The sequence below is a fragment of the Falco cherrug genome, chromosome 2, assembly GCF_023634085.1.
Source record: "Falco cherrug isolate bFalChe1 chromosome 2, bFalChe1.pri, whole genome shotgun sequence".
Taxonomy (NCBI): Eukaryota; Metazoa; Chordata; class Aves; order Falconiformes; family Falconidae; genus Falco; species Falco cherrug.
This window is the reverse complement of record NC_073698.1, coordinates 67,675,417-67,693,866: the sequence shown is the minus strand read 5'-3', so window position 1 is coordinate 67,693,866 and position 18,450 is coordinate 67,675,417. Positions and strand designations below refer to the sequence as shown.

Genomic DNA, 18,450 nt, shown 5'->3' with positions numbered 1-18,450 from the left:
GTAACAAAAATACAGCGAAAGTTCTGTGATGACCGCTCTCATGGAACAATGTTCTACTATTCACATTTGCAAAAAGTTTGCCATGCAAACCATAGTTACCAAGAGAATTTAACAATGCAACTGAAATAAATGAAATTACCTTAAATTTAACCACAATTAAAAGATTCTACCTTACTACTGTAGTTGCTATACTGCATCACACAGTTTAAAGATTAAAAGAAATTAAATCAAAGACTTGATGATGATGGCAACTGGAGTTTGTGTTTTACACATTTACTATCTAGTGTTCCCTGCTTTATGACAGTCAATTCTCCACCTGCTGGCACTTCCAATCTGAAGTAATTTGCAGTCACCTTAAGCAACCTCCTTTTGGTGAATCAGTGGGAGCACAGAAAGAAAGTATGCAATTCAAAAGTAAGATCCCTTTCCCCGAATAAGCAACTACAGTTTTAAAGCCATTAGCTGGTTAATAGCTTCTACCTAAGGTAGTGCATGCTTTAAGGCACCTTTTCATTCTGAGTACTACTACTGCATCCATTCAACTGTCACGTTGTCACAAGGATGAACAAATCATTTTCCATGTCCCTCTCCTCCCCCCCGCCCCAATTTGTACCAATCCCTTATTTGTGTGTTGGACACAGAAACTTTCAGCGAAAACTCTGTATATACCAGCATAAGACAGAATGCATTTCCTTTACCTCAGACTGTCAATTAATACCTTTTCACCATTGTTAAATGCCAACAAGTCAGACCAAACTGTTTTTTGGACCTGAAAACACAGAAACTGCAAGGATATGAACACGTTGCTCTAGAAGCCAATGGCATTTAAGACAATTTTGCCTCTGGTCACAAAGGTGCAATACTCAAAAAATCCACTCACTTTTTGTGTTTTTCCAGCCAGGCAGCACTATCTGTTAAAAGACAGAAGTTCTCCGAAACTAGCAGATCCAGCAGGCTTTCATGATTTGCCTCCGCATATAGTTTGAGTAAAGCTGTGTCAATATCTTCCTTGTAGCCATTTGCAACCTCAGTGCTACGGACTTCATTCAAGTAACTCATGAGGAATCGTTTGCATTTTGTCATCTTCTCCTGGTCCCCTTGGGTCAGCTGGTTTAGGTCCGCATACTCATGCAGAGGGGGATGAGACCGTATAAATGAAGAGGAAGTAGGCAACAGGAAGGGGTAGAGAGAGATCAGCTCCCGGACATCAAGCTGGCCGCTTCTGCAATTACAGTGTCAAACTAGATGAGGCAAAAAGAAAGAAAAAGTATACATAGGCACAAAAAAATAACATACTGGGAATGTGTGCTCACATATGCTTTGAGTTAGGACACCAACAGGTTGTCAGTTTCTGAAAGTTATTGCCTTCTATGCCAGAGAAAATATATTCAGAACAAATTTTTGGACTTATTTTTTTGCTAATTCTATCCATACTTATTTACCATTCTTTTTCTTCCTCTAGACACTGAAAACATCAAGAATTCAGAGACTAGCCAGCCATTTGCTTTTGACATCCCACACCTGTTCTGTGGCATATACAAAAATCAGCTGAATAGCCTTAGTGCAGTTCCCAGAACTGTCCTGGGCGTCATCCATACAATATGGGAGCTAGTCTTCTGATGGAGGCAAAAAAAACCCCAAAGAGAGTGGGAATCCTTTCAAGCAAGCCACAAAGACTGTGCAAGTGTAATTCTGCAGAAAAGAGCAACTTCCTGTAGAAAACTAAAGATTTCAGAACACGTGGTTGGATGACGAGAACATTTTCTCCAACCCCGAAATGCACCACATTCCTCCTTCGGCTCACTTCTTAAGGAGGTTCTGAAAAGGAACCATGGATACTGATCATGCATCCATCTAACAAATAAATAGTAGTCTATTGTACAGGCATAGGTCTTGGGTGTACATCTATGTATGGTGTTATGGAGTGACTTTTCCACTTTACACGTGAAGGGCATCTATACTTTATTCAGGAGCAAGTTGTAACATAGATATGCTACACAAAACATTTTTCTTTCATCCTAGATTGAGGAAATTCCTCAAGCATATGAAGAATGCTTGTTGTAACAAAAGAATAAAACAAGAATTTTTTCATACATAGCAAACAGCTCCCTAGTTTTCACAGCTAGAACGATTCTTCTTCCCAGGCCTTGCTTTAGAAGAACAGCAAGAAATAAGGACTTCTATTTCAATTCACCATCAAAGTCGTTATGCAGCATTCATCTTTAAAGATGAGCATCCCTGAAACGCAGGATATTGTTGCTGACAAAAATAAAAATAAACTGACAGTTCTCTAAAAGAAACCCTGGTTAGTTACTATTTTGTGGCAAATTAAACTTCTAAAAAATAATTATCTGTTCAGTGATCAGCAACCTCAAAAAGACTTTCTCTTCACAATCTTGATTAGAAAGAATTCCAAAAAGAAACAAGAAACCATGGAATTAGATAGAACAGCAGATTTCTGTAGGCAATAAAGAGTGAAAGATGCTCACAAGCAGGCTCATTCTTTCCCTATTGCTGTAAAGTAACTAAAGCAGTGGGGCATGCCAGTTCCAAAACCATCCAGGAAATATGAACTAGCAGGAAGCATTACTATGGCAACACCTATCTAGAACTTTTTTTTTTTTAAATAAGTATTGTCCTTTGGCTACAAAAAACCATACCAGAAGAATGAAATTCTGGGAGAGAGCAGCAACAACAAATTTAAAAGCAGCAAGTATCTTGTCCTAGAACCTACAGACTGCAAGGCATGGGAACAGGAACATGAACAATAGAGGACCACAACAGATAAAAATCTGAACATGGGAAGCCTTCCTATGCAAAGCGGTTTGAATAGCACGTTTTTCCAATTCATGTACAGACCTCCTACTGCCTAAAACCTCTATGCTAGAAAAGTCAGCCTCTAACCAAGAGTCAAGTGTTCACGTCTACTTCGCAGACTTCTGCAGTTGAAATTTCCTTTTAATCCCTCTTTTCAGGCTTGACACTTGGTTTTGAAATTCTTTAGATTACATTATGGTGAAACTCACAAATAGACGAGGACTTCTTTTAAGAGGCAGAATAACCAAGTAGCAGCAAATTCTGTCAGTGGTGTGACCTAATGGTTCCACGAGCATTTGGGCTTTCAGTATGAATTTGTTACAGTACTCTAACTGCAGCTTTGGCTAGTCCAACTACTCATGAAAGTTTAAGACCGGAGGATGACGAGATAAAATACTTTACAAAGGTGTATTACACTAGAAAGTTAATCCCATTTAAAGAAAGAAGAGATTATTTTTTCCTCTCCAGTGTTCTTCACTGATTTCTTTAGAACAACAGCTAACTCATAACTTGAATAACATTAACAGGCTACTCAAAATTAGTGCAGAAGCAAGGCATCTTGATAAATCTGCAGAAATTCAAGTACAAACACTGGCTCCCTTGCTGACTATGCTGTCAAGTATTTGGGCATGGCTTAAGTTTGAGATGGAGACTATGACTGTGGAGACAGATGAAGAAGTTAAAACCGCCATGTTTAACATGCCCATTTTAGTAAGTTTTAAAACATCTTCCAACTGCTACAGTAGTTTCTACATCCTTTCAACTTACCATCCAACTTTTCCTAGGTAAGGAAGTAGTAAACTGCTTCAACTCTGAACTTCACAGATTTTGGCCTTAATGACTATCTGTTTCCAAAAGAAGAATCAAAGCCAACTTCCAACTCAGGCTAGCCCAAACCTGGGGCTGTGAATCACCTGTTGTTTTCTCAGCAGGTCTGACTCAAGCTTATGTTGTACAGCTTTGCTCTTCCCACAGGCAATGGTAATAAGCAATCAAGCAAGCCTCCTTAAAAGCACAGTATCACCCAGCATAAACTCCTTCAGAAAAATACCAAACACTGTAACAATGATCCCACCTGCATGAATAGTTAACATTCATCTCAAGGCTTACGGCTTCTGGGATCTGTGGATGTTTTGTGGCTCCTTCCACCACATTTGGAGGAAACAGTTTAGGAGCAGCTACAAAAAATGTCATCTCTCTTGAAAAACAAACATTTGAGTCTTCACCTTCTAATACCTCAGGTTTAGCAAAATATAGCTAACAACTTATCACAAATCAGAAAACAGGCCCTTAAGACAAGTCAAGCTGTCAATCAAAATGAAATTGTCTCTTAACATTAATTCTGCATTAGGTCTTTTGGGGCTTCACATACACAAACAATGCAACACGCAGAATCTACAAGTTTTCAGGAAATTTAAGTCTAAATTCAGACCCTTAAATTGATGGATGTCAGAGATGTCAAAGCAGCCTACATGATTTAGCTGTTTTGCCTAGATCCCATGGTTGTAATCGAAGCTTATATTGAAGCACATTTAAGATGCAAATCTCATACTAAGTCCTACTTCTTATGTCTCCAGGTGTAAAGTACCAGCAAGTTTTTAACTTTTCCAGCGTAGGAGAGACTTTAGCTATAAGTCTGTATATAGCCTTTCCCAGGTGAGACAACACTATGAAAAGAGTTAACATTTTGATTTGTTAGAGAACAACAAAGTTTAGACAAGTTCCAGAATCTGACACGCCAGATTGTAAGCAATATCTAACCAGTGAAAGGACATAACCAAACACACTGGAGAGAAATGGTTTCACTGTGAAAGCTACCAATGTCTCAGCAAGACATCTAGAATTCAGCAAATGGCCTGCTAAACATCACTATTTGGTCTAACTGTATGCGAGCCTCTAATGACAGCGATATGAAATAGCAAAAACGTCACACAGAAATCACAACTATATAACGCAATCACAATTCTGTTATTGCTGTACAGAATTTGTCAGACCAAAGAAGCCCTACTGTGACAGCTAGGTTAACAGATCCAGCTGAAGAAAGTTCTCCTCCCTCTGTTGAACTATTTGAGTTTCAATAAAACTACTACTTCCTTCCTTTTTGTCAGCCTTCTTCAGTATTCAGAAGCATCAGCATAACCAAAAGGAACTTAGCGGGAAAGTATTCCTCTTAAAAGTTTTAGTATTTAAGAACTACGAAGTTAAGTGTAAGATATAATCGTATCTTGACAAGGTCACCCAAGGAGGCTAATTGAATCAAGAAAACCAGATCATTTGTCCAATATAATAATTTCCCCTGCTAGCCTGTAACTGACAGATATTTTCTGAGGAGTAAGACAATCTCACTTCATATTTGGCCAAAAGTAGGTTCATGTCACACCAAGTTCTTGGAGGTACTGCTGCCACTCAGCTTCACTGCGAAATTAATCTTCGCTTGGGCCTGAAAGTTATGAGACTGAAGTTATTTCTGACTAACACTAGCTTGAAACACCTGCAGAGCAATACACGGGGACGGGAGGAAGTGTTTGCATAGATTGCCATTATCTTTCCCACTTTTCCTCTGAGCATCGGTAGTCTAAAATGAACAAGACTGTTTAAGTGTTTATTGGAGCATAATCAGGTATTACTTGAACTCTGTGTGTTCACCAGGGCTAAAAATCAGGGAACCTGCATTTCGTAGGGACTATTTCAGAGTCACCAAAATACTCTGAAGAGCTTACTTATGGCTGGCCAGAAGAAAAGCACAGAAAACTTATCTTTGCTTTCTTCCCCCAACAGACTTCAGCAATTCATGGACAGTTTGCTCTGCTTTGGAGTTGCAGCTCATAGAGGAAGGCAACATCTGGGATGCCACCTCAGCTCCAAAATGCATGGCTGGACAGCACATTTCCTTTGTGAAGCACGTTTTGCCTTCTATAGAGGAGCTCCCACAATCCTGATCATTAAAGCTCATTTATCAGATGGACTGCTAGTTGAATGGAGGCTGCATAACTGAGCGTGGTTTCTTCCCCCACAACGTGCTGGAACTCACCGCAGGACACAGTTCCCCTTTTTCACTGCTTTTAAAAGATCCTTGGGCCACTACCAGTGAGGTGGGGCCCCCAGACTAGATCCCACAGGGAATTATTGCCAGGCAGGGTGGACTAAAGGGATAGAAATAAAGGTGAAGTGTCAGCCATAATCAAAACAGCTGCAGAGCTATGCAAGTCTGGCTACCTAACCACACCTAGACAATGAAAACACGTTATAGCCAGTACAACCTCAACAAGCTATTTTACCAAAGCTGGACAAACTGACAAAAGAAAATGAATAAAGTCCATTGGAAAGCCACACCTAACGGCTTTGTGGGAATATCTTAAAGATTCCTAACCATGTACAGCTTGTACTTCTACTTCAGATACAAAACACAGCAGCAATTCAGTCTAGAGTTCGGAAGATTTCAGGGAGGAAGAAGATTGCAAGTTGCTCATAAAGGCCTAAAATTCTAACGCAATATAGAAAGTGGTTGTGGCCAAAACAAGTTGCCACTAAATGCTGTTCAAGCCTTTCCTGTCATTCTCTAATCTTCACTCAGTGTATACTACCCATTCAGGCCCCATGTCTGCCATTATCCTGGTGAGCAGGAGACAAAATGGCAAAGTCCTTCCTCAACAGTAACACTCCCCACCCCAAAGCTTTACTTGCCTTGACATGCTTCCATAAACCCAAGGACTTTTTTCCTATACTGTACACACAATATATAGCAAAATGTCAAACCTTATTCCTATCCACAGACTCTAAACTGACTTAAAGAGAATTTCACCAGATTAAGAAGGAGAGTTATGTTATGTGGTCAGCATGGATTACACTAACTCTGGACAGTGCCCCATCACAGAATGAGGCATGGCTAGCAGAAATGAATGATCAGGTAAAATAATGAGCAGCATTTTTTTAATGAAAGTGGAGTACCAAGGTCAATTTGTAAACAAGTGACTGCTGAAACAGCTAAATCAGGAAGGTTAGTACAGATTTCAAGAACAAATAAACTGTCCCCTGGCAAAAGCCTAGCAGAACAAGTGTTAAAATAGTATCAGCATCCTCCAAAAAAATTAGTGCAATGTGTCAATAATATTTAAATTGTAACTTTTTGTCAAAAAGTTTTTTCTTCTTAAGAAAAAAAAAAAAAGGAACCAGGCCATGTTCTTATTGTAAATCACAGCACAGGCTCAATAATAAAGCCTTGGCCTTCATGGGCATAAAGTAAAAAAAGTCTCCACACATACAACACTCAGACTATAGGATTACAGCCTTAATGCTACTGGATGTTGGTATACCAAAAAAATCAGTTGCATTAACTCTTCAGTATTAAAGTTCTTTCAATGTTACTCTGTTCTTATCCCCCCCGCCCCAAAACTGTAACAGTGAACTCACATCTGCATCAAAAAACATTCAAGCGACTAAGTCTTTAAAACTGCAGAAGACTAACTCCTTATTTAAAGAGGATAAATAAATAAATTTCTTGTCACACAATTACCTGAAAAGTTCTTTTGCTTCAAGGAACTGAAGCTGTGCAAACTGTATAAAACCTGCTTGCTGCAGGATTCGTTTGTACATTACCTATGAAAGAGAAGGGGGGGAAAAAGGTTTATTATGTTTGTAAGAATTTATTTACACAGTGCTAGTCACTACTGCAATAACTACTTGCCAAAAAACCTGAACATATGATCTTCAACCAGACCTGTCAAATTACATGCAAAATAAGCCTTCATCCTCTACATTTTGAATTGTATGTACTTGAATATACCAAATATGCTGCCTGGACTCAGTTTCTGACACAGAAGTATGTGAACACAAAACTATTCACGAGTACTTACTAAAAACAAAGTCAACAAACAGCAAGTTTAAGTTTTCTTATTCAAATAATGACTTATCTGACAGTCTGACAGCCTGAAATTTTTGCCTGTGGTATTTGCAAATACAAAACCAAAAGGTTATCTTTGACATTCCCCATGATTCAGCAGGCATAAAAAAAAAAAAAAAAAAAAAAAAAAAAAAAATTTAACTCAAGAGTGGTCCCACTGGACCACACACAGCCAATCTTCTCCCCACCTCATCCCACTTCTGCAGCAACCATGCTAGTGATTCTTATAGTTTCATCCCCGGCTGATGACCATATTTATGACTTTCTGCCAGTGTGGGGTTTTTGTTTTGGTTTGTTTTTTTTATAAGTAAGAGTACTTCCAAAACAGTTCAAATTATCCAACATGCAGCACACTATGCAATATACATAAAAATACGGTTAAAAAGAGGAGCACAAGTGAACCATATGAAAAGCTATGTATTATGAAGTTTTAGTGTTAAGGTCAAGCCTAGACAGAAAACAGTTAACAAGAAGTTCACTAGAAGAACAACACAAAACTACGTTAAAAGCTAGGTACTTATTTGATCTGAAGAGTCAATTAGTTACCATGAGATTAAAAGAAACTTGTGCTCAGAATATTTCCAACAGCAAAAGAGAATTACTAAAACCAAGGAACCTAAACTGTGCCCTGCAAAGCATCCACCCTTTGTGATAACACCGGGATTTTGCAAATACACCTAGCTACATCCACATACCCTCACGTTTTCCCTTCAACTTTCTCATGAATATACAGCTTTCTAATGTTTATCAGTGTACATGAATGCTGTTATCAATAACAGACTCCTATTTTCAATGAAAACACCCAGAGAAACTGCAACAGTTCGCAACATAGTCCAAGCAGGAATTGCTAAAGTGTCAGGCCTCAAATAGGGTAGAGACTGATACTCTAATTCATGATTTTTCATCTTGATAAAGATTGTAGACTTACTAAGAGAAAAGCCTGCTTAAATCCATTTAGTCTGTGCATGCTTTACTAATAGTACCTTAAGGACATACTTAGTCTTGATCATTAGCAAGCCATTAAAACCTATTGATTTGAAAGGTTGTGGGACTTTTCCTGTATCCCCAGTGTGGGGGGCAGAAAGGGAAGCAGAGGGAAATGCTACCTGGCACCCCTTTTCAGACAAATGTAACAAAATAAAAATAAACAAACAATACTTCATGACATCTTTATATTAATTAACGTTACTATGCTTTACATCCAAGTCTACTAATTCAAAATATACCTAAGTAAAGCTAAAAGGCAATTTAATTACAGTAATAAAGTAAAACTACCTGAGATCATCAAGTCATAAAATATCCAAAATATTTTGTATTTACAACTGTGTTATTATATCAATAAACAGTAATCTGAACTGATGAATACCCAACCCATCACATTCTCAAAGATGCTGGTAAAGGACTTCATCTGCAACTATCTGTATTTAGCAGGGCCAGAAAAACCTCAAAATCTGGCCTCAGGCTTTCCACTGAGGGTTGAAGTACAGACATTTCTCGACCCGCTAACTAGTATCAAAAGTAGGTGGCTGGTTGTTTGGGTTTTGTGGGTTTTTTTAAGTCCGTTTTCAATCTTTGCAATGGAGCAATCACTAATATTTACTATCTTTATTATTATTATTATATATTTTATAAATACATACAATATATAATTATATATTAATATTACTAATGTTTAGTGAATTTGGAGATTGGAATTAAGTTTGAATTCATCCAAGACACTGAAAATACTGCTTTAATTGTAGAGCTTAGTCTGTACGGCAATCTTTTCAACCAGAAGTTGAAAAGAGCTTGTTGACAGTAAGAGGTATAGGCCCAAGGAATCAGTTTTAAATTTGAACTGATTAAGTGGTATTCACTTTCATTTAAATGTTGACATATCTTCACTTGTCCCTTAAAGTCACACAACAAAAACTATGTAGAATATCTACAGATAGACTTCCCAACTTTTAATAATGCAGTGATGGGACAGGGAGTATCCAAGCTGATTTTTAGGCAAGAGAAACACCAGATATTAAGATGTCCTGTGGTAAAGTTTATGGAAGCAACAAAGCAGAGTTGCTGTGGAAAATTCAGTCTTCTCCTTCCCAGAGGCTTTTAAAAAGCAGCTAGACCTATATGCCAAAAAAAATTAAACTGTATATGGTTATGATAGAAAAAACATCTTGAGTTCTTCCAGACCCGTTTGCCAGAATACTGCAATATGCTTCTTTTAAAAAGGTACTAAGTTACACCCAATCAACATTCAATATGCTGTTTATTCTCCTATCATTTTTCAAGGGCCACCATAGGACCTGAAGTGCTTTAGGGAAATTCTATGTTGTTGACTGAATTCACATTAAAAAACTAGCTAAAAAAATATGAAATAAGATTGTATTAATTCATATCTGAAAAAGCACTAGGAAACAGAAAGATAACTGCTGATGCTGTGATAGCTACAGTGAAGCCTTAGCTCCCCCAACTGCTATGAAAATCCTTTCTAAAATGGTCAAAATTACCAACTAGATTGCCAAAAAGATTTTTTCTAGAAAGTTACTTCGACTTCTGGTCAGGTTTGGGTGCAGTTAGTATGCTTTTTGAAACTAAAACAGAACAAGAAGGAAGGAAAAAAAAAAAAAAAAAGAAAAAAAAGACAAAAAGAGATACCTATGCAAGATGTGTGTCAATCTAACCAAGGTCTTCACTACCATCAACCATGATTTCTGCAAACTTCAGTTGTCCTGAAAAATTAATAAGTAGTATTCAGTCATTTCATGGTAGCATGGTAGAAAGGCCTTTGTATTCTTCTACCAAAAGTGATATCCAAAGCCATCTCCTTGCAATACTTCCGCTTAGTGTTTTTTACCTAGCTAGTTTTTTACCTTACTAGTAAGTCTTGATGCTCAAAGAGAAAAGAATTTTCATCTAATACAGCAGAGTGAAATTTGCCACCTGCAGGGCCCACAGGTTAAAACAACTAATCCATGACCTACTTCTTTCCAATAACTAAATATTGGCTGTACAAATAATTCTGGGAGTATAGTACTTTACTGTTTCAATCCCACTATCATTCTGCATTACCAGCACACACACACACACACATATATATATTTATGCTGATATAATACTGTTGATATAAAGAGAGAGAGCATGCACCTGTGTATGCATGCAATGACAACGAAGTATTGAACTGTAGGAAAAAACCTGACGTTGTCAAGAACTGTCCTAAAATGCCATGACTGAGTTCAAGTCACCCATAAGATGGCAACAGCCATTGCAAACTGCAGGAATTAAAGCAGTGTGTGGAAAAGGGGGCACTATACCATGTGTACCAGGCAATTACTATCACTCTTCTGTATGTATAAATTATAGTGGCTGGATAAAGTGTCTTAATGCCAAACCTACACATTCCTCCCTACTGCTCATATAAAATGGCAAAATAAGGCCTTCAAAGTGTCAGCTACTCAAGAATCAGTAAAGCTTGCAAAATAGATATCTTAAGATATCTGTTAGAAGATACCTGTTATTTATCTGCCTAATAACTATTACCTGAAGATCTCTCTTAGACATTATTTAGAAACAAGTGACTACGATCAGTTAAAATATGCCAAAAAAATGCTGCAAAAGACATATGTAAAGCATGTGATTTGGTTGAACTCAATCAGCAAGACTACAGTAAAAGAAATTCTGATGTGCTTGTAACAAACCTGTAATGACAGCATTAAGTATCAGAGGCACATTAGAAAGCAAGCTCAACATGTTCAGTTTCCAACTACAGATAAGCTCTGAAAAATTGGACTAACAACTACTCAACCAAGTTGAGTCATTTTAATATGAAACAGTAGGAGCCTCCAATTTAAGCTGGTTAATATCAGTTTGCAAATACAGCCCACAACTAGAACAGGCTATTCTGCTTGCAAGTACTGTTTCCTGTTTTTCAGCTGTAGCACTGACTCAAAAGTAACTGAACACCCTTAGAAGTACATTAAGGTAGCAAGAATTTACAATAATCTTGGTAACAGTAACTTCAGGAAGACAGACATCATGCACATATGATACATGTGAACAGAAAGTAACTTATCCTAGACACAGAAAAATCCTAACTGCAAGAAAAATTAGGAGGAATGAGATTCTACGTATTGTCTTTTAGATAATGAATTACAGTTCATTCTGTGGCAAAACACAAAGACATCCTCACAGTAAATCTACATAAACTGGAAAGAAATAATTGGAGAATTAGAGGTCGTCATACATAGAAGAAACTAATTAGATCATGCAACCTGTCCTCACAGCAAGATTTTAGTTTGTTTCTTTAAACAGATTGCAAAGGGAAAGTTGGAAACAAAGATGCAAAGCAAAACATGCTGGAAACTGAACTACGTATTTGCCTGAATACTTTCCAGCTGCAAGTACTTCCAGATAGTTGTACCTTAGCAAAAGGATGGAAACAGTTTTCTCACCAAGATTTTTACTTCCAGCAGCCTCCCAGCTGTTCATTCAACAGAGGAGTTAATGATCACAATGAAAACTCATACAAATATAATTTAATTTAATGACTGCTTTTCAAGGGCCTTGACCAAATTTTAAATGGCAGGGTATTTAAAACATCTTGCAGTTAATATAAAGTAAAAAAATCCTGCTGGACTGAACCATTTTGGACCACTCCAATTCTGTAATTTCCACAGTCATGTTCCAAACTTTACATCTTCCTAAACAAACTGAAAGTAATGCAACACATACTATTTTGATGGCACCAAATGCTCCAAAGTACATTAAATGAACCAGATTTTCTGCAGGTTACAGATCAAGTTTTGCCTTTACAAAAGAAAAAAAACTAAGTCAAATATTCATTCACCTTCTTGGTGAGTAGATTTCATGCTATTTTTCCAAGTTTCAGTCTCTAAATGACAAATAGGAACAAATACAGCAGAAAATATATATTGTAATTTAAACCAGAGATAGAAGGAAATGAGTACAATTCTCTAACAAATACTCTAAATCAAAGAGTTACTAAGATACTTTGCCACATGAAAATCTTAAACATTCAATTACACACTAGTACAAGAACTACTTGTATGAGTTTGAAAGTAGGACATATTTGCTTTAGACTTCCCATCACTTAACTTCAAAGTTGTACTACTGTGGCATTTAGGACATGGTGAGAATAGCCAATAAAAAAGTAAAACTTAAAATTTGCAACTTGAAATGAAGTATACTTTTTTGAAGAGCAATAGCAAATAACAACTGAATCTAGTCCTAAGGATGCATTGCAGCAGATTTTCTATCATTAGTTTATCAGTTTTGTTTTCAATTTTTCCAAGTTACACACTTGAAAAAAACCAACACAAAAACCCCAGCAGAACAGCAGCATTATCACAGCCTTTACAAGCACAAGCCAATTCAGCAGCACATCTATTTCCTCAGGCTGAAACCATGAAAGGTATTTGATTTCTCTTCAATGTAAATTCCTTCCCCACCCTCTCTTGGTATACATGGCCCCACTGTGAAATTTATATTTTCATGAAAATTAAAGGAAGGACAGACCTGAAATTTCTCTTTTGGAATATTCCTTCGAGCTCCTTTTGCTAGAACAAGGGCTTCTTCCACTCTGTGGCTAGCTAGAAGATCCTGAATCTGTTTTTCCAAAGGTAGCGGCACCAAGATATACACACCCTTGTTAGTAGCAACAATCACCTTTCCTGGGTAGAGCAGACAGACACATTCAGTTTATATTTTCTACAGAAAAAGCACATTTCAGAAATAAGCTTTAAGACTTACTATTTAAGATACAAGAACCTGAACAGTGATAAAATAAAAAAATCGTATTTGTTGTTACCATATTTACTAGCTAGTGTAGTTCACCTGTAAATTGCACTTCAGAAATACAGAGATAATGGTAAACATTTATTTACAGCAGACTTTATCCCTCTCTGAGTAAATGAAACTGGCTATCGTCTCTCATGATGAGCTAAGCTGTAAAGGCCACCACTGAAACTATTACCCACACTCCACAGAATAGGGACTTTTAACTACCAGATATTTCCACATGCTTACATCAGAAAATTGTAAGCTGTACATCAAAGGCAGCAAGCAATGCACATTTCTTGTTGTTCATATTGTACTGAACAACAAAAAACTGAACACAAAGTTCATAGTGCTACAGTTTGTAGGTCTCCTGGAAAAAAAAAGCAACACAATGTATTTCATATTTCAGAATTCTTAATTGAAAAACAGGTCAAAAGAATTTTTTGTACTTTTTGTTTAATAATTTTTATGAAATATTCCATTGGAAACCTCTCACACAGATATTTCAGAAAGAAATACAAAATAACAATTTTTAAAATGTTAGAATTCTGTCAGGAGAGCAACAGAGAAATACCTCTAGCTCACAGTTACTGACTCATAGCATAATACTGCTCCTTTGAAAGGAATAATCAAGTTACAAGAAAAACCTCTAACCCCACAGACTCCTACCAACAATTAACTTGACAATTAAAGCATATTTAATGAACACACACTCTGTTAGAATTTTGGATGTGGAATTACATTTTGTGGAATTTTGGATTACTACAGTTTTCTTATCATAATTAGCAGATATCTAATCAGGAAAGCATTTGCAACAAAAGTTTCAACAGTTGATGTGCTTGATAGATACTCTGTTTAAAAAACAAACTGAAGTGACTGTGCCCACAGCAGTGGCTGTTCCAGAATTACTGATGCAAAAAAGTGCCCTTTTTAATACCTTCGAAGTCCTGTAGAATGTGACCTTCTTTAAAAGGCAGGGTTTGCTTTTGCTGCTGGTCCAGCATGCTGTGCACCGTAATGAATTCATCATCAAGAGCAACGACGTAAGGAAAGCACAAAGCTGCTCCAATCACGTTCTCTGACCAGTGCACAGGGGCACGCTGTGAAATGCCATCTACAGTTGCAAACATGCCTACAAAAGCAAAAAACAAAGCCTGAGGCCTGTGCTAGTTGAAAACTGTTGTTTTCCCAACATGAAGCATGGGTACCAAGGTGCAGAAATAAAGTCTCAGATGAACAGATGCAGTATCAGGTGGCATGACAACAGCACATCACACCTCCCTTGACCTTACAGGCCTGTCGGTTGAATTTTTTTTTCCTTCTCCTTTACCACAAAAACAGGTGACACCAAAAACTGAAACAAGAAGAATACTGAAACTAGCCAGAATTATTCAAGTTTAGTAAGTTTCAGATTTTTTTTTAGTAAGAATTATGCCATGTAGTTTGAATTAATTTCAACACACTAATATTTACTGAGACCCAGTTTTCAAACAATACAGCCTTAGTAGGAGCCACAGATCTGCAGTGCCTGACCTATCTGGCAGTACAAACATATTTGTTCCTTGTAGTGTCAAATGTCTAACAAGCATTTTAGTTGACAGAATAATTTACTACTTCACTTTTGCTACAGCAAAGTTTTCACAGAACAAGGGTCCAGCTCTTTGGGATGATTCCCTTCCTGTGAGGTATCTGTGTTTTCAATAATTTGAAAGAAAATGCAGAGGTTGCATACAAAGCACATTTTCCCAAAAGCCAAGCACAGACTAAAGATTTTTTTAATATCCCAATGATAACCTCCTATGCTGTCTTCAAAATAACCATATTAAATCTTCAGTTAATTTGTGGTTTTCGTTGCCGCTATCTTTCCTCCTGTCTATCCTGCCCTCCTCCTTTCTAGCTTAATAAAGGTTTGACTTGCTTTTGGACCACATGTCGCTGGTTCTATTTATGCTACTTGGTATTCCCCAGCTCTTCCCAAGACATTAACTGAAGAAAAACTCCAGTCAAAGTTTTCAGGCCTAGTTCAGTAAACCTTTGCTAGCTGAGCCATACTGAAGCACGTTACAAACTTCTGTTCTAAATATGAATGCATACCCCTTAAAACCAGTACTCTCAGGCCATTAAAAAGACATGCCCATGAAAACTGTTCTTCAGCAGGAATGAGCTACTTGACAGCTGGCAGAGTAAGTCTGAGCTCTAAAGGACAGAGGAGATTAAAAGATTATGTTATTCAATTTACAAAATCTCTTCCAAACAGAGGATAATGAGGCAAGGGTAGCTGATTATGAGAACCACGTTGGAATTAAAAAAAAAAAAAAAAAGGAAAAAAAACCCTGAGGGTTGTAGGTTTCTACAGAATTACAATGTAGAGACTAAGCTTCTGGATCCTTTATAGCAGCTTTGAAATGATCAGCCCTTTCCCTTGACTAAGAGTGCAATACATAATTAAAACTTCAACATCTGACTTGGCAAGTAACATTACTTGCTTTTTCACTATAATGATCAGCTTTTCAATCAGAGCACCTCACAGAAAATACTTTTTTTGGCCATTATATGTAATTCCCATTTTACTCTACAGATCTTGATATTCTTAGGGATTAGAAGTGGAATTTTATGCCAGGCAGGCTGCACTATCCATTTTTAATGCCTTCCAGTTGTTACTCTGTGCTATAAACCCATGTCAAAAAGTGTGAGAAAACTTGAGTTAAATACATACTAAGCAGTAGTAAACGCAGGGATAATATTTGAGATATTCATTCTTAGAATTTTCTATTTCTCTGACAGTCTCAGAAAAATAAAACCCCCTGATTTTAAAATTATTTTTTTTAAATGACAGAGCTCCTTTTAGCTAATTTTAAAAAAACCCTTTATGGTAGTGAAAGGGTATGCAGAGCAGTGCATAGTACTTTTCCAAGTCAGTGTCTCTTTACATCCCTCTGCCCTCAGCAGCTAGTGCTTCTGTGATAGAATGATACATTTTCTGCCTTCATCCAGCTCTCACCTAAAGATAACAATAAAGAAGACAACTACAATCAGAAGCCATGGCCTTTTTATAGTACAGGAATGTGTTTGAAGAAACTGATGATGAAACCATTAATCAATTCTGTATTAAAAATATGTATGCTATCCAGAGGTTACAGGTTACTCAAAACGCAGCTACAGTTTTCAGCTTCAGGAGATCTAGAAATGTATAGAATCATAAGAATAATTTAAGTCAGAAGGGGTTTCTGAAGGACACAGTCCAGCCCACCGCCCCTTAAGAGCAGGACCAACTTAGACCAGGTTACTCACAACTCTGTGCAACAGATTATAGATTTCATTTTAAAACAAAAAGCTTCTTAGAGAAAATACCTGTAAAAATTGAAATAAAACTTCTTTATTGTTATTACTTGCCTAAAAAGGAATACAAAAACTTTCAGCTATCGCAGAAGTTGACAGCATGAAGAATACTACAAGTGAGTGAAAACAAGGGATCATGCTGGTTCTGTTGACTACCCTGCTTTATGCAGTGTGGTCAGCTATGAAAAGGGGCACTGCATAACCTGTGAATCATTCTGCTTAGTACCTCTGCACTTGTTCTAAGTGACAAGGGTCAGCTCTCCAACTCCGTTTGTAGTCTACCCAATCACTATAGAACTGTTCAAACCATGCACCACTAAGTTTATTCTAGAAAAGCAAAAGGAATAAACTAAAACTAGGTATTTAAAATTTGTATTTTTTTTATTCATTAAAGTCATGGAATAGTTGAAACAGGAAGGAAACTTTGGAGACTGTCCAGCCTGACATCCCTGCTCAAAGAAGGGTCAACTGTAACAGGTTGCTTGAGATCTTGCCCAGTCAGGTTTTGAGTACCTCTAAGAACAGACTCCACACCCTCTCCAAGACTTGTTTCCTGGTTTGGCCACCATCACAACAAGGAATTTGTTTTCTTATGTTTACATAGAATTTCCTGTATTTCAGTTTGCACTGACTGCCTCTCATCCTTTCCCCTGGATACAATACCACTGAGCAGTATCTGACTTTGTCTTCTTTACCACCCCCCATACACGTTAGCAAGATCTCTGCAAACATTTTCTTCTTCAGACTGAACAGTCCCAGCTTTCTCAGCCTCCCCACATATGAGGTGCTCTTATTTTTCTGGTCCTTTTCCTATCTCCTGTCTTTCTGGTCCTTCAGTGGATCTACTCCAGTATGTCCATATGATTTCAGAGAGGCCAGAACTGGACCCAGCACTCAAACGTGGTCTCACTAGGACCGAGTGGAAAAAATGCCTCTCTTCTCAACCTGCTGGCAGCAATTGTCCTAATAGAGTAATTTAGGTTGGAAAAGACCCTTAAGATCATTGAGTTCAACTGTTAACCTTGCACTACCATGTCCACCACTAAATGCAGCCCAATAGGCTGTTGGACAACTTTGCCACAAGGCCACACTGTTGGTTCATGGTCACCTTGCCCCTCAGAGCCCCAAGGTCCCTGGTCAGGAAAGGTACCTTTCCAGTCCGTCAGCTCCCAGCCTGTACTGGTTCATGGGGTTGTCCCTCCCTAGGTGCAGGACTTCACATTTCCCTTTACTGAACTTCATGAAATTCCTGTCAGTTCATTTCTCCAACCTGTCAAAGTCCCTCTGAATGGTCACACAATTCCCGAGTGTATTAACCACTCCTCCCACATCTGCAAATTTGCTGAAGGTGAACTCTACCCCAACATCTGTATTAATGAAGATGTTACTACTGACCTCACATTGGCCCCCGGCAATACACAAGTAGCAACTGACCTCCCATGGTGCATCCCATCAAGTCCCACAGATTTGTCTGTCCAGTCTATTTAAGTGTTCCATAACCTGATCCTTCTCTACTGAGGACAGGTTTTTGTTGCTCCAAATTTTCTCACCGGTCCTAGGGGCTAAGGATTCCTGAAGGAAGATCATACCAGTAACAACTGAGGTAAAGGCAG

At 37.7% G+C, this 18,450-nt stretch overlaps 1 protein-coding gene across 4 annotated transcripts in view; it reads right to left on the bottom strand.

Moving 5' to 3' along the window:
• The window catches only part of TGFBRAP1 (transforming growth factor beta receptor associated protein 1), a 34,802-nt gene that overhangs the window by 8,151 nt on the left and 8,201 nt on the right, over positions 1-18,450 (bottom strand). For all 4 annotated transcript variants that reach the window (XM_055703273.1, XM_055703274.1, XM_014284669.3 and 1 more), the window contains exons 3-6: positions 14,436-14,630; positions 13,238-13,392; positions 7,331-7,413; positions 881-1,222 (exon numbers count right to left, since the gene is read on the bottom strand). In XM_055703273.1, the coding sequence (XP_055559248.1) occupies positions 881-1,222; positions 7,331-7,413; positions 13,238-13,392; positions 14,436-14,630 (775 nt within the window). The remainder of the gene's footprint in view (positions 1-880; positions 1,223-7,330; positions 7,414-13,237; positions 13,393-14,435; positions 14,631-18,450) is intronic.